Genomic DNA, 25,586 nt, shown 5'->3' with positions numbered 1-25,586 from the left:
ACCCACATTTCTACATATACTATATACTGTATGTATACAAAAATATCTACGCATCCATCCATTTTCTAACCACTTAATCCAAGTCAGGGTCACGGGGGAGCTGGAGCCTATCCCAGCAAGCAACGGGTGCAAGGCAAGTATACTTAGGATTAGGTTCCAGTCCATTTCAGGATACACACCGACAGAGATATGCACACACTCACACAAGGGTCTATTTTTCCAGAAGTAAATTAACCTATCAGTTTGTTTTTTCACTGGGAAGGAAACCAGAGCACCTATAGGAAACACACACAAACACAAGGAGAACATAGAAAGTCAACACAGATAGCACCCCAGGTTATGGTAACAGTTTTTGAACTGGCTGTACAGGTTTGTGTATAAATGGGTTTTAGTGAAAAAAAAAATAATAATCCCATATGGAAAACATTTTCGTGGCTAACTATAACTCTGGGATAATTAATGAGCCTACAACATTCCACATTCTCACAATAAATGTAATAGGAGTATGGAACAAGCTGCTTAATCACACTGTTAATGCTAATACCTTAGTTTCTTTCAAGAAATGAGTGAATGAGATTCTTGGATTGGTTAGCTACTACTTACTAAATGAGCTACATGGGTCAAGCAATCTCTTTTGTAACCTTTCTTATGTTCTATTTGAGATATTTTTTGGAAAATATGCAAATATTTAACATACATGTTACACTTGTTATTGTTTTACATATACAATAGCTTCTTACACATACTGCTTAGGAGCACCGTTGTGTGGCAATTTAGGTGGCAGCTACTGAATTTTGTCCATGATTTTAATTAGACATTGTATCTGTAGCAGCAATGCTTATTAATAAGACAGAATTAAGTGTTGCTGTGCCTTTCTAAATAAGCCCCCCATCTCTCTTCCTCATTTCTGTGGTGCAGCCACAGAGAAGCTATTCATGTAGTTTCTGATATAAAGTGTTTTCTTTCCAATATGGAGCAGCTCCCAAATGGGGATTCACCCAGCCATGCCTGGCTTTCATGATCAATGGCCATTTCTGGCACCTATCTGTCTATGAGATTCTTGGGAACATCTGGATTGCAGTCCTAGATGTGATTGTTACTCATCTCTCATCTTGATCATACAATCAGGGACCTGCAGGGCATGTGGGACTCAAATGCCCACTAAACCTTCAACCAATCATCACCTGTCTTTGTTCTGGTTAAAAGAGACTGCAGAGCTCAGGACCTTGCTTCTTCAGACATTCTCGCAACCTTAGAGACAATCACGTGACTTCCAGTGTTGTCGGTATAGGGACTGGAACCTCGTTTCAGCAAAGCGTCAGCCAGGGGAAAGCCGTACAAAAGAATTCTGATCCCGAGGTCTAGTCTGCAGCAGGCCTCGTGAAATGCTAGCAAAAGCTAAAATGGACACTTCGCTTGATCACAGAAGTATACTTTTGGACTCTTGTTGACAATTTGTTATTCAGCAGTAGTGCTATGCCGGAAGCAAACCACATTTCTTCCACCCTAAAGAGTGACTTGCTCAGACCCCTATGTGCATAGACTTTTAGCAGTCAGCCGGGCTACTAGTAGGTCCCTGGGAGAACAACGACTGTTCTGCGTGTCACAGACAGACTCTCTCTCCTTCCTTCTTTCTGCCACTCAGAACTGCACCTGGACTGTTTGGCCGGGAGCCAGAGGACGCCGATTGGATGTCGCTGCAACAGAGGCTGCCAGCTGGTCTTTTGTGTCCGTGCTCCAGGAAAAACAAATCCATATTTGGATAAGTAAACCCAATATTCTACATTGCCAATCGAAAATTCAACTGAATCTCAACAAGGGTTGATATCAATTTAATTTGTATGAGTAATGCATTTACTTAGGAGTATCTAATGTAGAATTTGTATTCATGAGACTGATTCATGATTTGGAATAGCGAATGGTACTGTATACTGAATGCATATTCTTTGTTTTGTATCTCTTTGTGCTTTGTATTTTTGTAATATATTCTATATCTTGGTAACCATCACAATAAGATCTGCCATCTGTATTCAGGCAGACTGTTATGTTTTAAATGCACAATCTATGTATTAATAAATGTATCTTGTATATTGAATTTGTGTGTGCGTCGCTGATTGTTTCTGATGATTGATTGTCTAATAGCCATAAAAGAATGACCTTGTGGTTTACTACTAAAATTAATAAATTGTCCCAGTATATTCACACAACTCCTACATATCTATCTCTATACATGTTTCAAAAGCAATTACATTCATAGAAACTGTTTGAGAAGTGGTTTTATTTTGTTTTGAAATGTATTGCCTCTAATTTTAAAATTGTATTACCAATATTTGGATGCTGGTAACATTTTGATTGTATAAAGCAAGAGGCAAAGAGTCTGAATACATAGAATATTAATGGTTAAGAATATACTGTAGGAAGAAACTGCATTTGGCACAAAAGCTTTTAAATGAAGGAAACATTAGCAACAGAAATAAATGTTTTAAAAATCAAGAATGCAGCTCTCCAAAGATTAAAAGTGGTAGTCCTTTTAAAAATAATTTTAAAATAATAAAAAGAGCAGCTAATAGAGAAATGTATCTAAGCAGACGTGGCTGGGGGAATTACTGATAAAATTATTTAATTAATGCAAAAATACACATTTTTATAACTATCATTATCCAGGAACATTATGAGGTGTCGCAATTGTAATCCCTCCTCCTTACGGGTGCCCCGGCTCGTTCACATTTTTAGTTGATTTTGTGCACCTGCTCAATGTTCCAGCCTCCCTACAAAAGCCAGACGCTCACTCTGTTCTGGGCTCTGCATTGGAACATGGACACCGAGTCGACCTACGTCTGCGGCTTGAGGGCATAGGCCTCCTATTGGCGTCCCGAACCAGCCGAGTCTGGGACTTGGAGTGCCTGGTCCCATTCCCTCTTTTTCTCCCCGAATCTTCGCCGGATCCCGCTCCGGTTTTTAACATTGTCTTGTCTGTCTTCAACCCCTCACCGGATCCTGCTCCGGCTTTGTCTTGTCTGTCTCGGATTGGATTACCCAGCTCTGAATATTTGCCTGTACTGGATGTCCCTTCGGACTCCCTTTGGACTGTTTGCCTGGACCCCACCCCCCTGAGCACCTTTGTCACACCCCCCCGTTTGTCTACCAGCCCAGTTCCTCGTCTCCTCCCCATGTCTGTTCACTCCCTTCGGGATTGTGCTGTCTGCATAGGGTCCTGAAAAACACTATGTAACAATGAGCCACAGACTGTTAATTCTCTTTCCTCAATCCACTGTTTTCTAGTTTCCACTGTGATGTCAAAAGACCAAGTAAAGCACCTATGAACAAAAGCTTTATTTTAATTGCAACGTTATACTGTATATCATGCAGTGGTTTATAGTTCAGACTGTAGACCCAACTTTCCTAGTGGCCGACCCACATGTAACATATAACCAAACCCACCAACACCATCAAATAATCCTTTATTTATACAGATAAATACAATTTATAATAGCAAAAATATGATTAAACTATCCCAATGACCATTAAATTAGATTTGAACCACTGTGTAAAACTCCAAGTAGTAAGTCTGTCAGGTTTCCATTGCAGCTGAGATTTTAGTTCAAATAGAACTTATTATGAGCTGGATGTCACCAGCTTAGCACATTTCAAAGTTCATTAGCTGTTGATGTTTAATAATATTGTAGAGTTCACAGTCTCCCCATGTGTTGGACTGCACCGCTGTGCCTTCATCCTTGACCCTGCGTCTCTTTTGCCACATGTCCTGCTATGGTAAACTGTGGTCACCCTTCTCTCTATGTCGCTTTCTCTCCCCTAAGGACTAGCACACCCACTGTACAAAAAAATAATCCTCTTTTGTTGTAACTGAACTCTGAGGTCCAATCTCCTCTCTGCTGCCTCCAGGTGCCAAAATGGGCTGTAGGGTTGTTTGTTGCACAATCTTAAAAAAAACTTGGATTATTGTGTTCAAGTATCAGAGTTGGGTACCATCTCTCCACAAAGCCCAGTATTAATATTGTAACGCAACGGGGGCTCAGGCGGGCGCCCTTGCCGCATTGGGTCGGCCCCCCACCGTCGGGGGCTCGAACCCGGGACTCCTGCGTCACTCAGCAGGGACCCAGCCCGGTGAGCTAAAGAGAGATCTCTCTACAGCCCAGTAGCTGTAGTCCTGCTATCACAGGGAAGGGCGGTGACGTCACCTGCTCTGGTACGCCGGCTCTTACACAGTACCTGTCGGCCGTAAGCTTTACAATATCATGTAATGTTCACAAACTGAACCCTAGATATACACTAAAATGACATAGGGTCTTAGTGCCCTCATAAAAAGCAGAGGTCTTCCCAGGTGCTAAATCAGTCCACTCCAACTTTGTTACTCCAGTAGTTAATTTAGGATAGTGAGATTTATTAAAATTATATTGGCTTCTATCCAAATATAATTAAACCGATGCTGAAGCTATAGTAGGTAACTATTTTAAAATAGTAATGTATTTGGATTTTTTCATGTCTGCAGCTGTTGATAAGTGTGTGGTAAGGAACCACACAACCAGGTACCTCTATCTACTACTCCATTATGACTCACTATTGATTCCCTTCAATCTTTCTGTTTATGCAAATTTTCTCACATCTTCCCTGAACTAGTAGGCAGACTTAAATTTAATTGAATACTGATGCTGCATCGCAGTTGTTTACAAGAGCATAGAAATAATAAAACGAAATCACAATTTAATTTAAAATGCGTTTACTGCAATGAAATATGTTCTGCGAATCTTTTTAAAAAGAGGCTCTGAATTGTTCAGGCAAAACCTGAATGGCCGAGTGCCTTGTTGTTTCGGACGTTTCTGACACCGTTTTCTTTTTCCAATAAGGGACTCTGCATAAAACGACACACTGAAATCATACCAAATGAAAAAGCTCATAACAAAACTATTTGTTACATCTACAAAGATTGCAAAGACACACATCTTCATTACTGTCTAGTTAGAAATACGTTAACTTTACTTACTGCTTTGCAATAAGCTGTTGCTTCAGTATATTGACATACACACTAACATAGCCAATTCTTAACATTTAGATTTGCAAAAATCGTTGAAACATCTCTTTTTCTTTCATAATAATGGAGTGAAATCGGAAAACGTTTACTTTTATCAAAAGGAACATGCACTAACTACAGCTCACGGAATTTCTGCCGTGGACTCTTATCATGAATTTCCCTACTGTAGCTCTTACTGAGGGGCAGCGAGCATGCAATAGGGAGCTGCATACTGACGTTTCATCAGCAGTCACGTACTGAGAGAAAGGAACAGAGCTTCACAACACCTTGGGCAGGCACCGCAGTTACAAGTCCATCTTATTGAATCCTTTACAACATATAGAACTTTCAAAGTCTAGTCCTGCTGCAGCATGTTTAATGTTTGGCATTTTGTCACAAGAAAGATCCGCACTGCACGTATGTAATTTGCAGAACTGTTTTCAAAGACCGATTTTAATACCCTGATGTGACATTTCCCCCTTTGGAATGATGTGGACCTTTCATGACTGTGTTGGATTTGTCTTATTTTCTAGTTTATGTATTCATCTTGGGTTCTCCTTGCAAGGTAGGCAGTTTTTTTTATTACAAAGTACTACTGTATGTGTACGTACTGTATGGTCTTTAATGTAAATCTAAGTATTGTGTACTGTAAGTACTTTAAGTATTGTGCAAGAATATATAAAGAGCTGCTTAGACATTTGTACCAAATTAATAATAAATTTAACAATAGTGTATAAAAACATGTTTTTTTGGAATTGTGACATTTCCTTACAAACCTATACATCCCTCATAGGTTATTATAACACGAAATCCATGCACTCGACGGATGAAGAGCAAAAAAAAACAGTTTAATTCTAGCGTACTGTAATTTAATATACAGTAATCGTTTCATGTTGGTGACTCGGACGATAACTGACAGTAGTTGAGAGCTGCTATACTTTTAAATGATTAAAAAAATCAACTGTTGAACTCAAAGGTGTAACGCATTTTTTACAAAAAGTGATTCAATTCCTAATTTCTCATTTCTAATCAAATGATACAAGCTCCCCTTTTCTTTGTTTATCGTTCCTAAAGAATAACTTTGAAGAAAACACCAGGCGCGACTAGCATTCAAAGTAGCAGATCCGCAGAAACTGGGCTGCTTTGTGCTTTAAAGGACTGCAGTTATTTTTCAGCACCCTGGACAAGCTCTCTCTAGTTGCTGTGCTCGGTTTATTTAAAAATGTAGTTCCCTTTTACTCATTGCAGTAAAACACGTCCGTGTATGTGGTTTCTACTAGAGGCAGCGAAAGTATAATGTAGTGCAGGCTGAATTAAAATACCTGCCACTCTACATAATTATTTTAAAAGTAAACAAAAAACCTTAACAGGTGGCATAAAAAAACACCGACTCCTCCCCCCGAAAGTACTATGAACGCATAGTTCCTTATTAAGAATATGTTTTGGCAACAGTCTCATTTTTGTTTTCAAATGCGTACCCAAAGTAATGAAATATGCAGTCTCAAAATATTAGGACATAACGCGTTTATGGGGGAGTAGACTGTATTACATGGGCATTGCCTTTTATTGTCGACTTGTGACTTGTGGCGCATATTCGCAACTTTCTCCACAAAACTATTGTTTAGCATTTTAATTTCACATTCCGTGATTTCTAAGGTTTACAATAAGCAAATGGAAAGAGGCAGAACGTTTTTAATGAATGAACTGGAGGTATGTCACTATGGTTTGCATACCCGCTCTTCCCTCCAGGATTCTCAGTGCATTACATAACTCCGTGCTTCCATATTTGTTTTTAATTAAACATTTAGTAATGGTTTATCTCAAGATTCTAAAGGAATAATCTTTCATTTCTTTATCTGCAGGAAAATTTACTGAACAGCCTTCAAATATTACAGCAAAGGAAGGTCAAAATGTAGAGATGGCATGTGCCTTTCAGAGTGGATTGTCCTCAGTCTACTTGGAGATTCAGTGGTGGTTTATAAAAACTCCAGAGGAACAAAACAGCGAAGAAGTAACTGGGACGCAGGTACTGTAGTATAGTTACCCCTGTGATTGTATGTCTGTATGTAATATATAAAGTTTACATTGCTGTAAACAAAATTTTAACAAGATGTTACTTCATATGAAAAAAATCTAAGAAATATAGTGCTTTAATATAGCAGTAACCAGCCAGTAGTATTGCTGAACATTTTTAGGAGAATGCATGCTCTAGTATTTAAGTTTTATTATTTATAATATAATATATAATATAATAAAAGTTCAGAGACTAAAATATCTTCAAAGTTCTATAAAATATATTACACAGAAAATATGTAAAACCTTAAAATGACAGAACCCTAGAGTAGTCTGTTTTCAACAGAAGTTTGCAAAATTCAAAATGGGTTCTCTTGATCTTCCTTTAGCTGTGATCAGCACATTAATTGCATATTTGCTTTTGATGACAGGGCATAATTTGACAGTATGAAGATGTATATACTTAGTTTTATATGATTACATTTTTAGAGAAGGGCGAAGGAGTGACTGGTAAGAACAAAGATCTACAGTACAACAACTGTTTCTGGGAGTTCAGTGTTTTTTTTTTTGCAATTTACAAGATATAATCTCACAATTAGTTGCGTTATGAAGTTTCTAATCAGTGATTCAGACAGTTCAGCTAGAAGGGAAGGTAAATAAAAACCTCTTTCTGGAAATAGTTCAAAAAGCACAAAATATACAGAAATGAAAAAATACAATTAGGAGCAAAATAAGCAGGATTCACCATTATCTTATGAACATTGTCATCCTGCTGTTGAATCTTAAGAAGGACCAGAGTTTTTAGATATTCAATAAAATACTTAACATATAAAATATGTTTGATATTATATTATGTGTGATAATATTTGATTTATCAGACTGATACAATAATGGAGTGACTTGGTCACCCCTACTTCTGACCAAATCTAATACATTTTACAGTAACTATTGTAACTCATATAAAAATGAATCCAGATGATATTCATTGATGTGTAATTAATTTATTGATTAGTCTTTAGCATTGGATATTATTTTCTTGTAAAACTGCTGCAGCTGTTCTTAGTGTCATAGATAAATTTTATTTCAAAGCAATAATTTCTAATCCTTTGCGACATGTTATACATTCTAATTTCATTTTGAGGTAAACGTGACATTAATAAATAAACACTGAGACCAAATGCCTTTTGCAGTATTGTCTTTCACCAACAGAGAGAGCCGCAGAGCTGCTTTGACTTATTCCTTTTGACATTTGTGTTCAGATATCAAAGTGCTATTGTCTAAAAATATGTCAGGATAAAGATTAATGTTTCAATAAAACGTCTAAGACACTCCCAGTATACTGTGGATGTGCACTTCAGGAAATTGTCTTGTTTTCCAACAAATGCACAAGAAGTCAGATAAATGTTGTATTTTGCTTAATGGTATTTTGTAGTGAAAATGGTTAATTACAGGGATAAGGGGGAAGTCAATATTAAAGGTAGGTGGGGAAATGTTTCCATTGTTTGACTTAGGTTAAGTGGCAAAACAATATATTAGGGGAACACAAATCCAGATGAGTCAGAATGTATCTTGGTTTATTTGTCCTTATTTGTCTAATCAAACTCATTATTTATTTAATTGGAAAAGCTGAAGGCTTTACTTGTTCTTAAGAAGCATGAGATTTAAAGAGTCCTCTTAAACCTGCTGGACAGTATTCCTTGAGGACCAGAGTTAGGCATGCATATAATACAGTATACTGACGGTGCACATTTTCAAAATTACATGCTTTATTGTGGCCACTCAGTTTATGCATAATGCCATGGCTTTGGTACTGTATATTAATGTTTTTATCAATACAAGCATCTTTATAAATAGTTTTGCTTGTTATACAATATGTGGAGAAAATAAATCTCCTTTTACAATAATTAAAGTGACCCATTATAACCACCCACAATATTATTTTGAGGGATGAAATATATATTTATATTTTAAACATGACTGTGTTTGTTGGCATAGTTTAAATATGTAATGTATGACGCAATGAGTGACTGATGCAGACTTCTGTCTTTACTGGAAAGTGATCGAAAATCCATTTTTTATTTATTATGGTGAAATTAAATAAAGTATAGGAACTCATAATTCAGTTTAAAACAGAATACAAGATAAATGATATCTAGAACAAATAGCATTGTGAGTGTGAAAAAATGCCAAGCTACAAAGACCCCTATCAATACTGGTTGAGATTTTAGAAAGAGGTACTCATTTATGAAAAACAGTTAGGGCAAACCTAATTTGTAAGAAAGCATTTTTAACAATAAATGAAAGCATGATTTGACCCAATTGTTTCTTGTTCAGAGGCATATAGTAAGAGTCTGATACATCCAGTTTTATTAAATACGAACTATCTGTAAATTGTAAATTGGCTATTTGTTTACATTCACAACCTTTTTGCAATCAATACAGACTCATATTAATAGTGAGAGGCGCTAATAATACAAAAATGCTATTTGTTCTAATACATATTTGTCATGTTTAAAATGTCTGTCATTAAAGTTTCTAAAAAAGTAGACATGAGGTCAAATTGATGGGTGCAAATCTTCAAAAGGGAACATAAAATATCTAATCCCATGTTTCATAAGAATGTATCTTTTGTTGATTTTTTTGTCTTTCTGTTGTTTAACTAATTTTTTAAATAATATCCTGTGTATATTAATACAATTTTGTAGTGTTACTAAAATTTCGAACAGTAGTGTACTGTGCTCTCCAGTCATATTCATACCCCAAATGAAAAAGGAACAAAAAAAGCATAGAATGGCTGTTGAGTGAATAATGCTGTGCTAAAGACATTTCTAAAAATGTTATACTGTTATTCTAAATGCATTGAATAGAGCCAAGTGTTATTTATCAGAAATAAATAATTAGTTGAACACTAGAAACAATTAGGGCCATGTGTATTTAAACCTCTAAATATTAAATTCCATCCATCAAAAAGTTTCCTATTTTCCTGGGATATAAAGTGTTAACACACAGAAGACATTCAGTAGTACTACTGCATGTGTCATCATGATTAAGGACCAAAACCTCTCAAAAAATGAAGATACAGTGATCACATGGCTGCTGATTTCCACAAGTTCAGGAAGGCTATAAAAGAATCCACATAAAGCTAAACATAAAGGTGAATCCACCACTTTACACTGTAGATTCTTCAGAAATTTAAGGCTAGTGGTATAGTGGCAGTACTGCCATGAAGAGAACACATGTTCATCTTGCCTCTATGGTGTTGGAGACAAGTTATTTGACAGGCAACTGAACCAAAATATAAAGGAAACTATAAATCCAAAGACAACTGCTGTGAGATCTCACAAACTTGCACCTTTAGAAAATAAAGTCAAAAACTACTGTTTAACTTCATCTGTATGAATTTGGCATTCATGGAAATGTTGTAGGGAATACACTTCTTCTGAGGGTGTACTGTATCACAAAACACCCAGTTGAATTTGGAACTTGAGTTTTATCTAAATGACAGTGAGAGTATTTTATCCTAATCCATATTTTATAATCAGATGAAATGCAAATTGATCTTTGGAAATGCCCATCAGCATTAAGGTTGGTGAAAAACAAAGATTAAATTCATGATGATTTAACATGAGCTCATTGTGAAAGGTGTTGGGAGGTCTATTATGTTTGGGTTGTTTTTTTTTTAATCTGTGGTGGTGGAGCTCTCTCCATCTACAGTACATACAAAACCATTTTGACAAAATACCTGGTTCTCTCTGCTAAATAGCTCAAACATAGTCCTAATTGGGCAATCTAGTATGATAACGAGCCAGAGCATACATGCAAATTAACAAAGATATAGTTAATTTCTCAAAAAATGAATGTTCTCTTAAGAAGTGTTCTCAATCTTGAAATCTTAATCCAATTAAATATACAGTATGTGGTTCAAATTAACAGTTCACATATGGAAACTAAAGGGTCTGATTGATCTGTTGCAATTATGCCTGGGAGAATAAAAATGTCTTCTAAAATGTTCCAGAATATCATAGCACACTACAGCAGGTGTCTTGTCAGTATAATCCATGCCAGGGAAGGATTTAAAAAATACTATGTATAAAGATATGAATAAATGTGATCTTTGTGTTTTCTGGACTTATAGGATATTTATGCAGTATGACATTACGACTTTACTCTGTGCAATGCTATAAAGATTCTAATTTGACTTTTTTTCCAGAACACATTATCTCGTAAATCATTCTGTTTTATGATACTAATTATCCTCTTATATTCGGAATATGAATACATTTTGAGGGCACTATATAGTATATTCCAATAATTAGACACTTCTGATTCCTATAACTATTTGCAAATTTGGGCTGAAAGTCTTGACAATTTGACAAAATTCAAAACCTTAGAAAGTTTTTCTAGTCTGCTGATTTTATCTCCTCACATTAATTTAAAAGGAATTTTGTGTTGTGATATGTAGCTGCTAATCACTCCTTCTCATATAAGGAAGGTATGTCTACACTCCATACAATTTAATTTCCTCAATACTTGACAATTGGAAATGACAAATTCCATACTTGATTGAAGAGCTTTCTTTTCCTTGAAGGTTTGTCATTTCTAGATTATGGAAACTTAGCGTATAGAAAGTGTTATGTGATCCACACAAATATCCACATGAAACAGTAAAGTTGGCTATTATATAACATTGGAATAATATTCCAGAGAATCAGGTTTAAATTTAAGATTAAGATGTCCTTTAACAAAACTTATTTAGCAGTTTTACTTTATGTCTTTTTGAATAATTAAAACCTCCATAAATTTCATGAAACTATTGACTGTGCTCTGATCAGTGTTGGACCCCTGCACTAGTAAATAAAGAATGTAATTAAACTTTTAACTTAGTAGAACAGCAACACTTGGTGCCATCTAAAATTCATTAGTTTATCTAGCTACACTTTTAAAAGAAAAGGGATTTATATATTTTTAATCAATATTGTACTGATATGTGTGGTAAGATTTAATGCAGAAGTGTTTCATACAGTTATTGAAATACCTATAAAAAGTCCAGTTTTTACAAACAACGCTTGCTTATGGTGCATGGCTCAGCTGTTTCTTCTCAGTTTCTCTCATTTGTTTGATACCAAATCTAATAATGGTTGAACCATTTTTCTAGCTTGTCAGGTTTTTGTACATTATGAATGGTTTGTCGCAGTATGATATGAGCTTTGTGAAAACAAAATATAGAAAACAAAAAATTGAACAAAACTGAAAAAGATTGCAGATTTTCAGAAAACAAAACAGTTCTATACAGCAACATACTGTTTATGAAAAATCCATTTAATTTCAGACATGAAATTAAAAAGCAATATCATTTTTACTGAGACATATGGGAAATCCTTTCGGCTTTGGGTCTGTTGGTTGTTGTAATCCCTGTAATACCAAAGCAAGCTAATTGCTTATATATAATGTAATTGCACTTGTATTCATTGTATTCAGTGGCATCATTATGTAACATAATCTGTTTAATGATCAGTTAATGATAATATATTGACCTTGATTTTTTGATGCATTTGTGTTAATCTTGTGAAATGTCATTTTTTAATCAACTGTAATACTCAGTTTACTACATTACCTTTTTGTAATTTTTCATCAGTATGTGAAAAAAAATGGATTGCAGCCTTAACTAGTATTAAAAGTAAATCATGGTTGAGTTGTATAATTAATCATTCTTCATGTAATTAATACTGACAAATTATGGTAACATTTTTCCCCTTTATTTCATTTGTTCAGGATGACAGAATTCTGTATACTATATGACCTTAGGCTGTCATTTTTTGGGAAATGAAGTTTTATATGATTATTATTTGTATCTCACCATTGGTTTCCACCACAGTTTGACAATTATTTAATGCACACTGGGAAATCTACCCTTGCAGACATTAAAAATCAACACAATTTTAAGAATTATCCCGTTGTGATGAACATGTACTGTACATTCTCGAGTTCGAGTGTACACTCTAGGCTTTTATCTTTTCGCAAAAATAACATATTAAATTGAAACAGCTAACACAATACAAGTGAAAAGTGTGAAAAACAGGTGTATTTAATCTCACAGAAAACCTTGGCAAGGTACTGTTAATTCAGAATGTTTCGCTGTGTGTACAAATCAGCAGTTTTGTAGTGCAAGCAGATGAAATACATTTTCATGTAGTGTAGTGTAGTCATGTAGTTAACCTACTACCTGAGTGATCTACTTGCTCTTATCCAAACTGTGGTAACTGCTACTATTTTTCTTGCTTCTCAAATGATTATTGGATTCACGCAGGCATAAGATAATCATACATAATTTGTTACGTACTGTACGCCACTCCGGTAGACAGGAAAGGCAGACCTTTGTTGGGGGAGGAACCCAAAAGAGAAGAACAGTAGGCGGGAGATGTAGAGTAAAGGACTCAGCAGGAAGAGTGTACATGGACGCGGCAATGCTGTGTGCCTTCTGGATTAGCGGAGCAGTGCTGTGCGCACTGGGGCTGGACTGAGTGCTATTTATGCTGATTGGAGAGACTGAGGCTGTGTTGAGCAAGCAGACAGACTGGTTGCTGCTGAGCGGCCCACTTCTAGTCACGGTTATGCAGGCATGGGTTGAAACTGGAGAAATCATGCTATACACTGTCTAAAGTATAAGCATGGCAACAGTCAGGATCCAAACCAAGGAACAGCAAGGAAGTCACAGACACCGGGGGAGAACTGGAAGCAGGTCTGAACAGGGCAGGTTTGGAATCCACACATAGTAAGAATCGTGGAACACAGGAACAGGAGCACAGGAATAGGTGAACTGAGGTAGCAACCATGGAACCAGGAACTGGGGAATACAAGAACTCAGAATCATACACGGGTTTGTACTGCACATTTTGAATGGTTGCACCTGTACATGATAAACATAGAACAGGATTCTCTATGCACTGATTTTACAGTTGCTCCCAAGAACTTCAGACATAGAAATGAATCCAAGTTCAGTGTGGAAGAGGAATACAGTTGTGCTTGTTTCACTCCTCAGAAGAATGAGACTGTCAACTGTGATACACTGCATTGCAGTGATACATGAGAATGTGAATCACGTTTCACAGACATCAGGTTTTTGGATGAAGTGCTTAGCTACTCTATGTCACTGAGGACGATTGTAATAAAGCACCCTAATTCAACATTAAAAAAAAAGTCAGCATTGACCCATCCAAGTACAACTCATTCATGTGACATGCTTAGATCTCACATGAAATATCATAGCTTTACTTATAGTGACTAAATACAATCAGTATACTTCTCATTCAATTCAGATGTAATTATTAATGTAATTTCTATTCTTATTTGCAATATGAATCTATCCACAGGAATGTTACGATGGTCATATATACAAATGTTTTGGATAACAGGTTGTTCTTGACAAAAATAAATAGAGGTTGGAGACAGATTTAATTATTAACCTAAATAATTCTCATTTCTGACACCAGTATGAGTAAAATCTATTTGCTGTATAATAATTACACATTTCCACTGGTCACGAAATACTGTGTGGGTTTACATATATTCTGAGGCAACAAAGGAACAACTAAAGGTAATTTAACAGTGGAAAAGCTAGTGTACATTTAAGCATGTACTTAATCTTTACTTTTCTTTAACAGTAAATGCATGATGAAGCAGCACCCCACCCAGACTTCTTAAAAGACTTACAGATGATTATAGATATGAAACGAAACACAAAAAAACAATATTTGCAAACCCTTTTTACAATTGTAGTGAGATTTTACAACTGCTCATCAAGCCTTCCATATTGTATCCCTAACACTGATCACCCTACTAGAGCACTTGAAACTAAATCTTTATAAGAAAAATGCATTTTTTATAAAACAATTCCTTACAGGTAAGACAGCCCATTAAACAGATGCTAAAAAGGAGAAAAACTTTAGTTCCAAACAAAAACAAATTCCAAATAAAAAAGAGTGATGAATATGAGACATACAGTTCCTTTTCCTACTGTAAATGTAGTCCCTCTCATGTCCCTTCAGTGCCCAGTACCTGGTTTTCATTTGTTAAAGAGGAGTTGTGAAGTTGTAAAGTTGTCCATTCTGTTTTGTCACTTCTTCTCTCTTGATATATTCTATCCCATTTTACCTCTTTACAAGTACTGTATAACACATGACCTGCAGCTCATCTTCTGGAAACTGCAGTCTTAAATGTTCAAAATGTTGTGGAGCCATCTGGTCTCCACTCACATGGAGTCTGATTAAGGGATTAGATATTCCTGAGTTTGTGGGCTGTTTATCTTATTAAATGCCTTAGTTATCTAAACAAACTTTACATACAGGCATACAGTACCTCAGCTGCCAGAGTTACTCTCCAAAATAAGGGAAAATAAAAAAAGAACTAACCTGCACATTTATACTAGACCCATCACACAGCTGTATACATTATATAAAATATATAGTATTTCAGATGGTAATCCCTAAACTTTAGACTTTTCTTTAATACAATTCAGTTCTGTCAGTCTGTGACATTCCACCTAAATCTAATAGATAACATTGCCAATGAGAAAAGAGAGAAGGGATTTAAAAATTGCTTTGGGGGTTTTAGTTACAAGCTGTCATTTTCCTATATCCATTAATGTCATTCATTTTAGTTTCTTCCTCTTTTGGGTTAAGGTACAGTTACTACAGATGCAAATATATGTAAACTGATCAGGAAATTACTATCAATCAACTTCAGCCTTTGAGATGCATCTATGCATTTACTTTAAGTAGAAAAAATAGAGCACAATATGAAATTTATTAAACACTTCACTAAAATCAACCTAAACTTTACCGAATTGCACATTTTTATTAATGAAGCATATGGAGAAGGGTAAATTCCATCACATTTTAAAACAACGTCTCTAACATTTGAAGTTTGACAGATTTATGTGCACCATGTGAAACAGCTAATTCAGAATAAAACATCTAGGAGGAAAAGGTTTTAAGTCTACATCTATGCTCCAGCCTGGATGTAGGGAGAATGAGAGCTCCAGAGGGTAGGTCTCATTAGCACCAGATTGGACTATCTTTAGGCCTGTGGGACTCAGCAAGCTATTGACACTTAAGAAAGTATAGCTTTGCCATACTGAGGGGTGTCACAGGTGTTGGATAATCTGTTATGATGTATCAGTAATGTATAATATGTACGGTAATTTTATTTGCTAAGCTCAATAAGCACACTTTAGGGTTGCCCATCTGAACCAGAGCTGACTAGAGCCATTAGTTCCTGTAGGAGTAGAGCATTTCTTGGTAAAGGAGCACTATACCTTCTCCCTACTGCTGAGAGAGATGGGAGTCTACAGTAGTTTGCATAGGTTCATAAGGTGAGTCCTGGCTACCTCTTTATGCTTTAATATCAGCAGACAAATGGGCTGTCTCAGGGTGCGAGATAAGTAAAGGAGAAAAAACAACAAACTGGCTGCTGCTGAGTCAGTGATGCAATTGTTGACTATAGAGAGTTGACCCTGACCAAACAGGATCAGCCAGGAATGTTTGTGATTGGAAAAAGCTACTGGTTGTGAAGATTAAGTATTGAACAATACAATTAAAACTGTTGAATAGTCCAACAATATTTGTGATTCATAAAGATGGGGAGTGAATAGTTAATGACAAATCTAGCGACTTTTGTGAGAAGAGCCAAATAAAGACCAAAATGGTAAGAAGTCTTCTGTGAGAGGTGAACAATATGAAAATGCTAAGATCCCAGAGGTGGTCCAAAAACCAAGACAGACCACTCAAAATGTGAAGAGCTAAGGCAACATGCTGGCATTGTAGGAATTAAGGTGGTGTGTTTGAATGGTTGTTACACACTCTTGCTTTAGTTTTTATGTGTCCTTCTTTGCATTCTTAGAGATTTATAAGGGTATAATAATTCACAACAAAACACGCTACATCTTTATGGAGAAAATTGGATCCATGCTATGTGGCATATTTTCTTCACATTAGACACGTGATGCTCGACTAGTGTGCATCTCAGATTAGTCAAAATACATTTTTTCAATTTACTGTTGATATTAATATAAAAATGCTGTAAATCTGTAACTATAACATTTTGAACTGTAAGTTTAAAGTATTGGCATGTTATAAAAGAAATTAGAATAATGCATACTCCTTTAAGAAATCTATTCTTGAAACTAAATTGGGCTGTAGATGTACAGCATACAAATTAATTCTTATGTATAATCCTTAAGAAACAGAAACATATATATTTAGATTACAGTCCCTTTTCATTATGGAGTTAAAAGGATGAAAGAACTATAGATAAAATCACTATCTCTATAAAACCGAATTTGTTGTCAGTTTTATATAAATATAATTCTGTTATTTTCAAATTTGCTTGCTTAGAAAATAGGATTATTTTTAAAGGATTATCAGGAATTCTTACATCAGTTTACACATACAGTACTCCTACAAATACAATACAGAATTAATTCATGCATCTCCATATCCTATACTACTAAATCTCCATTTCAACTTGGTAACTTCCCAATGAATTCTTATGCTTGTTTAGGCTGAACTGTCAAAGGTAATAATGTTAAGAGTCAATAAGAATGCACAGGCCTAATAACATTTATTGTTCATTATCTCACTAAAGAAGATGTGATCATTTGTGATCAGTGTGATGTTTCGGAGACCAGATTATCTAAGTATACAGTATTCGCCCATTTTTATAAATTATTTTTAAGAGAGTGTATGTTTTTATGTATTTTTTTCTCTCATAAATGAAAAATTTGAGTTATGAAGCAACCATGTGTTTTGTAAAGGACTCAATGTCAATTATTTAAAGAAATACAAAGACTAACATGAATAATTAAAAGGGCCATGTCAGACATTGGAGACCAAGGAGACACAAACTCTTTAATTAAATGTACTAAATCCAGTCTGTGGGTATCACATTGCATGCATTCCATTGAATAATTGTGAATTCTAGCAAAGTTAGTTTTCCATCCCATGTTTCTGAAAATCCCAAGTAGATAAGAATATCTACTTCAAATAAGTAAATTAAAAAATCTCATTTAGGCTTATTTCAGTAGCTACATTTAGTTGCATTCAAAAATGTTTTAGCGGTCTGAATACATTAACTGTAATCATTAGTTCCTTGGATTAATGGTGGTTCTGCATCACAGAAAGTAAACTGCATACTGCATTCTTACTGAAGGTGCATTCAATTTAAAATATGTCCAGATTCCACATTTAATAGTATGTAATGTTTTTTTTTTCTTGCATTGCTGTTGGTACAAAACTTTAAATGCTCCAAAACTGCAAATCTTATTATAATAAGGAATTTCTGAAATAGCATTATAAAAGGCAATAGATTATAGTGTTAATAGATACATATACTGTAGCATATTCGGACTATTTGTTTTTTGTAGATGGCTGAAAATGTAGACGCCACACAGACATCAGACATGTGTCAAAAACATTTTGAAATGATGCAGGTCATAAAAAACCCTTAGATAAAGCTGTGATCTTGAATTCTAAATGGAATGTATTTAGCAAGTACTATCTAGAAGTACTAGAGAGAAGTCTAGCAGGAAGTTAGAATTTAGTAGAATTTCTGAGTATCTGAAATTAAAGTTCAACTAAAAATATTTTTACAAGTCAAATATAATCTGTACTTAAAAAGCCCAAGTAACCCAATACAAAGCAAACTATCATCTTCATATCAGTAAAATGAATAAAACAGTTGAATTTAATTTTAAAATATGCCATGTGAACATAAATGGGTATACAGTGGGTATTATTTAATTCCTAGTCAACCCTGTTTCTGGACAGGTACAGTTTAAGGTTTAACAAACACATATTAAAGAAAATAATGAAATAAATGTCCAAGTAGGTCATTTGGAGATCAAGTGTAACAGATACTAGAAAACGCTTTGGCTGTCTAGATTTAGTAAGACTGTAATTTTTACATTATCGTGATTTCTTTTAACACTGTTCCAAAGCACATTTCAAAGCTCATTGTATTTCGGGAATTTCACATTCTTGAATTATATATGTTACACAATATGATAATGTACTGTATATCTATAGTAAACTAATTATGACAATAAGCTGTTCAGCTTCTTCAGCTATTATTTACAGCTTCATTGAATAATTGTGATGTTATGTAGAGAACATTTGAAGTTAAGTTAAAATGTAATTAAATGTCAAAAAGAGGAAGGTAAATTGTAGTGTAGTAATTCATTCAATTACTTTATCTTGCTTTCAGTTTATATAGCATTTCTGTTTAGAATATTTCTACACAGTACTAGTATGGTTTGACCATCAATGGCCTCCATTGAGGGTGGAATTTATGTTGATAATCCAGTTATTTGTTTGGATCTGGGACTGTAATGCCTAAAGAGCAAGTGTACAGCTACCAGGGACTCTTGCTAGGTACGTGTGAGCTTGTAGTGCTATTACTGTACTTAGACCTGAATCAATGCCTTAGGGCTACTGTTTGCCCAGTTTCTAATGGAATGTTTCTGATTAAAATTCAGACTTCTGCATTTTATTTTTCCTAAATTAAATTCATTTTATTTAGTTTATTCAAGGAACAATAAATTAAAATTATTTAATCTATTCAATTTGCTTTAAGCAGAGAGCAGGAAATGCAAGACATTTATATTCTCCAAATTAATCATGTTCATTTAAGATAAAAATGAAACGTGAAAGACTCAAACTTTATAACCTCCTAAGAAACAGAGCCTAGTTAAAGAAACATAATGTCAATGCTAGAATACATTTCAAACTGTAACTGCCAACACAATATTTCTTAACACAAAACCCAATGTTATAAGCATTTTAATGCTGAAGTACTAAAGCAAGCTCATAGTGTCAGAAACCTGCTTTATGCATAATTGGTATTCTGAACATCTGGGCTTCTATTAATAAGGGTTTTCAAGCCTTTCCTTCATTGCAAGTCTTTTTGGCACTCAATAATGTTGGTACTGTATCTCATAATTCACAAGCAGGAATAACAAGCATATGCATAACCTACAACGAGACTGAATAAATACAATTTTACATACTGTAGATGCAATTACTACAGATGCTCTGTGTATAAATCACATTATCCCCTTTGCTGAACTAGGTTCTCAACTATAATTTTAATGGAGAGGAGAATTCAGATTAAGTGTTATTAATAATAATAACACTAATACAAGCAGGAGACAATAAACTATATAATATTTAATAACATTATAGCAATCAATTATATAATATCATGTTTATATAATATCAATCTAACATATTCCCATATGTTTTAAGTTGGCTATTTACCTACTGTAGGTGTAAAAACAATAATTTCAAATTTTCATATAATTAATTGCTGTGTACATTTCTTATGGACTTACAAATGAATGTATGCATCATTTAATTTTATTCTACATCTTTACCATTCTCAAGAACAATAATATTAATTTTATTTGATTCAATAATTTTTTCATTATTACTTTCTCTTTGCAATTTACCCAACAATGCTTCAATCACTAAATATGAAAGTCTACTAAAATTGTCAACAATTAAAATTACAGAGATGGGGTCTTTAGTTGTAAAACAATTATAGTCAGTTGTCATGTTGGACAGATGGGTGCTTCACACAGTATATTCAAAATTTCAAAACATAATTCAAAACAGAATTTGTTTGGAAATACAAAGATTAACCAGGAAAGTCTGAGGAAAAAAAAAGCTTCATGAGCATATAAGATCAACATGAACTAAAGTTGAACTATATAGAGAGAAAGGAAATTTGGATACTTCAGAGAGCACATCAGTGAAGCATGTACTGAGCATACATAACAGCTTTTGTATCGGACTCACTTGTTTTCATTGATGAAGTAACTAATAATGGAACAGGAAACTGAAGTTTATGGAAATGTTTTGTCTTTTTATGTAGAACAAAAAGGCCTCCAAATGTATTTGATGTTACAGATGCAGCCATTCAAAATGGGTGGGGTATTTCACGGTATACCCCTGTGGGTGTGTCGCAGTATCACGCAGTATCACGGGGTAAATCGCGTCATTTGACGTCATGCCGGAAAGTATCCGGCATCACCTTGTAAAACCGCCAGGAGGAGCCAATAAAGCTTAACCTCTCATGTACAGCATTTGAGCTTTTAAATTTAAACTGTGTATTACAGCATGTTAATCATCAGTCAATAAAAAGTTGGTATATTTTATGAAAGCAAGATTGCTCAGTTGGACAAAAGTACACAACCTACCTTTATCAGAAATATTTATACATCAAAGCCTTTACCGAAGATATTACTAATAGTATTAATAATGAATGACTTTGGACAAGCTGTAAACTCAAAGTATAATTTCTTTAGCACATTTGTACAAGCACTTGGAATCTGTCCAAGCCCTACTTTGTCAGGCATTTTCTTTTACTGCAACGGACATAAAAACTTCCTTGCTTTTAACAGAGCATTTCATAATTTCTAACTACGAAAATTATTTAAACTGCGACACTTATCATTCAACCAGAGCTCAAAATATCACAAGGATCCTCAAGAGCACAGCAAAGACTGTATTAAAAGATACTTGTATCAGATACATGAGAATCCAGGCTTTTTTATCAATGCTTTCTTTTCCGTATACCAGATATTATGGAACCACTTCAGAAGGGTGTCAGCCAGTCAGATTCCAGGAATCGGTACCTAAAGAAATTAATAACGATATGATTATATTCGTGTACTGCGACATTTCTTTGAAAAAATAGAATAGCAATATTATGGACAATTAATTGACTTTTATATTTCTAAATATCACAACATGATCGAATTTAAGTCATTTTAATAACAATGAATAGTCACCTATGCGTTACAATATAAACATTTATATTGATTTAAATCACGTTTTGATTTAAATCGCAAACGCGTGTTTAAATATATGTGTTTTTTTATTCACAATCAGACAAATGCAACATAAATTGATATCTTTATCTTCTAAGTATCTTAATAAACTTTCAGCATAGCTTTCTCCCCGTTTAGATGTATTTTTCTTGGGATCTTGGGATCAAACATGGAAAGATTAGATTGTTAAAGAGTTAAAGCAAGTTAAAGCCTTGATTTTATATATCACCTTTAAAAGTGGCATCTCAAAGCAAAGTAAATACCCAACACTGATTGTACCCATCTGTCATGCTAATAAAGCACCTTGAATTGAATTGAGAGAGAGAGAGAGAGCACAGCCAGGACAGACAGGCATCGCGTATCTAAGGAAATTGCAGTATAACCTTGTTCATGCACAAACAGTGGCATGTTACATTATTAATTTGGGTGTCTCCTCTTGCCAGAAAGCTCTAAATTGCATTTTGAGTGCGGTTTTTGACTTTTTTAAAATTGCAACCCGTAAATAAAGCTGATACTGTTTAGACTTATATTAGGATTTAGACTTATATTAGGATTATGTACTTTGTGAAAAGTGATAGTCTTTTAACCTTTTCTGTGAATTCGCTTGTTATCTAACAAATGCATACTTTTAGAATTTGATTAACAGGGAATATAATATGGAATTGCGTATCTAAACAAATTAATAACGATATAATTATATTCATGTACTGTCTGGCGGAATAAACTGAAGAGGTTAGTTAATGCGACACGGAATTATTAAGAATTATCACCTCTTTTTACAATTTAGAACAAATGAGAACATTCCACTCAGTGGTCGGTGCATTGTTATCTCAATCACCTGCTAATTTGTTTTACACCACTTGACGACAGGAGAATGTGACTGTACTGTATCTGTACAGAATGTGTGTTTCAATCAATACAGTAATTGATTAAAATTGCAATCACATGTTTAATTAAATGCCTTTTTGATTCACAATCTGAAAATGAAAACCGCGGTAAAGCCACCTTGAATTAAAAAAAAACGATTTTGGCACGCCTGTAGCATTTTCACGAAACCTCCTAGAGTTGTGAGAACACTTGTTTTGTGTATAAAGTACATTGTGAATGTTTTCACAGCCTTCACTTTGTCATTTTTATGCCATTTTTTTGACCACGCACGAATATTCCTATGTCCGTATCTTCGCAAGGGAATCAGTGCGACTTTTAATACTAATTAAATGACCGGGGGCACTTTCCACCCCCTCTACATTCTCAGAGTAGAACAGACTAACCTTCTAATGAAAGATGGTCCACCCCCCACGGACAGGAAAAGTGCCCACAGGCACTTAAACTTAATATGGTCAGTAACAGTAAACAGTAACATGGTCAGAAGGAGCATGTACAAACGTTTCCGAAATAACCACATGTAAGACTCTGATGCTTAAAATGTTTAGGGAGAAAGTGGAATACTGGTGTGTATTTTTTCTTTGAACTACCAATACCAGCCATATACAGTCTGTACCGTAGGGATTTCTATATGTTTTTATTTAGTGGTTACATTAGTGACAAAGGGTAAACTTTTAGCTTCAGTAACGCGTACATATCTCCCCTTTTTATAAAACGACATGGTTGAAAACTGTTCCAGAGCCACTGTTGTTTCATCAGTGAAAAGTACATCATGAAATGCCTCTCCCTGTTCAATCCACTGGAAAAAAGAAAAGGAGCATAAAGCGTCTGATGGTCATAAACGATATTCATTTAGGAACAGCATCAGAGATATGTTTTTAACTGCACTGCATCGGAGAGAATACCATAGTGTGTTTTTTTTTTACTCCCTGGCGGAAACTGGATTCCATAAGAATCAGTATGGCTCAGAGATTAAATAAAACTTCACTCGCACCAAACAAATGTATATTTCTAAATATCACAACATGATCGAATTTAAGTCATTTTAATAACAATGAATAGTCACCTAGGCGTTACAATATAAACATTTATATTGATTGAAATCGCGTTTTGATTTAAATCGCAAATGCGGGTTTAAATATATGTGTTTTTTGATTCACAATCAGACAAATGCAACATAAATTGATATCTTTGTCTTCTAAGTATCTTAATAAACTTTCAGCATAGCTTTCTCCCCGTTTAGATTTATTTTTCTTGGGATCTTGGGATCAAACGTGGAAAGATTAGATTGTAATCGTTTTTATTTTTTGAATACATTTTAGAAAAGTGTAATCTATACTAAAAAGCTGTGCACCACCTGCTATAAAGATACATATTGTAATACTTTCGGGTTCGGATAGGACAGACACAAGAACTCAGACTTGCGTAGTTAAAGCAAGTTAAAGCCTTGATTTTATATATCACCTTTAAAAGTGGCATCTCAAAGCAAAGTAAATACTCAACACTGATTGTACCCATCTGTCATGCTAATAAAGCACCTTGAATTGAATTGAGAGAGAGAGAGAGATTTAAACTGCGACACTTATCATTCAACCAGAGCTCGAAATATCACAAGGATCTCAAGAGCACAGCAAAGACTGTATTAAAAGTATACTAGTGACAAACTAGTATATTTTAGATCTTTTTTTCTGAACCAGGGAAAATCTGATAATGTTTCTCTATAACAATAATAAAAAACATTATTTTACATATCACCTTTATGTGATATCACCTTAAGGACAGCACATACAAGGGTTAATTGCAGAATGGACCGCGCAAAGAAATTTAAAATAGTCTTCTTTAGGTGTGAGGGCAGGAGTGGATCGCAGAAGGCATATTCAGCAAATTAGGAAAACAAAGAACAGGACAGGTGAGACGTTTATCCAGAGAGCGAGTGATCAGAAAAAGAAACATCTGTTACGCCCAGGTTTTACGCTCTCTCTCTGCTGAATGAATAAAAGCATTTTATTAAAAACGCTTTTGCGTTTGTCTGGGTATTTACTTTGTAATCTGTGGTTTACATCTACGGTATTGCTTTGAGATGCCACTTTTAAAGGTGATATGTAAAATAAAGTTTTTTATTATTGTTATAGAGAAACATGATCAGATTTTCCCTGGTTCAGAAAAAGACGATTAAAATCTGTAATCTTTCCACTTGTATGTCATAGGAAAATACAAGAAGTTTCTGCTTTGTGTAAGGATGGTATCAAAAAGTAAGCTAAGTGGTGAGAAAGCTGTACTCCTCAAAGCGCTTTACAGGATAAAAACAATAACAACAATAGTGTTAGGCTGGGCAAACGATTTTTTTATAGAAATACAAAATGAGATATAATTATGTGTTCCGGCTAAGACATTAACGAGTACAACCCCCCTCTCTGCGGGAGTGCTGGCTGTGACGAATTAAACCGGTTTCACAGGTATTTTCAAAGTAGAAGGGGGCGAGATTTCCAGCGAAAGACACCCCCCCCTCCAAAACCAAGGAAGCACAGTACTTACTAGTTAAGAAAGCTAGGCTCCTCAATGAAATCGCTTTAACATGCTAATGCATTGGTGTAACAGTCTGGGCGTGGCAAGCTTCTAATGTCAACTCGAATCGATTGGAAGACAATGAACATATTCTAGCCCTAAATGAATTAATAGCAAACATGGTTTACATAAAAGACATTTTTCCAAGAAAGTTTATAATAATACGATCTATAGTTGAAATCTGAGCCTAAATAAAAAGAAAAAGCATTT

The 25,586-nt window shown here is 34.8% G+C and overlaps 1 protein-coding gene across 3 annotated transcripts in view; it reads left to right on the top strand.

Moving 5' to 3' along the window:
• The first annotated feature begins 5,308 nt into the window (after window positions 1-5,308).
• Window positions 5,309-25,586, top strand: part of vstm2a (V-set and transmembrane domain containing 2A) — a 48,738-nt gene continuing 28,460 nt past the window's right edge. The window contains exons 1-2 of one of the 3 annotated variants that reach the window (XM_088918676.1): window positions 5,309-5,594; window positions 6,892-7,055. In XM_088918676.1, the coding sequence (XP_088774802.1) occupies window positions 5,516-5,594; window positions 6,892-7,055 (243 nt within the window). In that variant the 5' untranslated portion in view covers window positions 5,309-5,515. Of the gene's footprint in view, window positions 5,595-6,724; window positions 6,740-6,891; window positions 7,056-25,586 lie in introns of those variants that run through there. The other 2 variants (XM_088918675.1, XM_088918677.1) reach the window with 2 other exon arrangements.

This window comes from Atractosteus spatula, chromosome 6, assembly GCF_055471065.1.
Source record: "Atractosteus spatula isolate fAtrSpa1 chromosome 6, fAtrSpa1.hap1, whole genome shotgun sequence".
NCBI lineage: Eukaryota > Metazoa > Chordata > Actinopteri > Semionotiformes > Lepisosteidae > Atractosteus > Atractosteus spatula.
The sequence above is the reverse complement of the archived record's forward strand: the minus strand, read 5'-3'. Positions and strand labels throughout refer to the sequence as shown.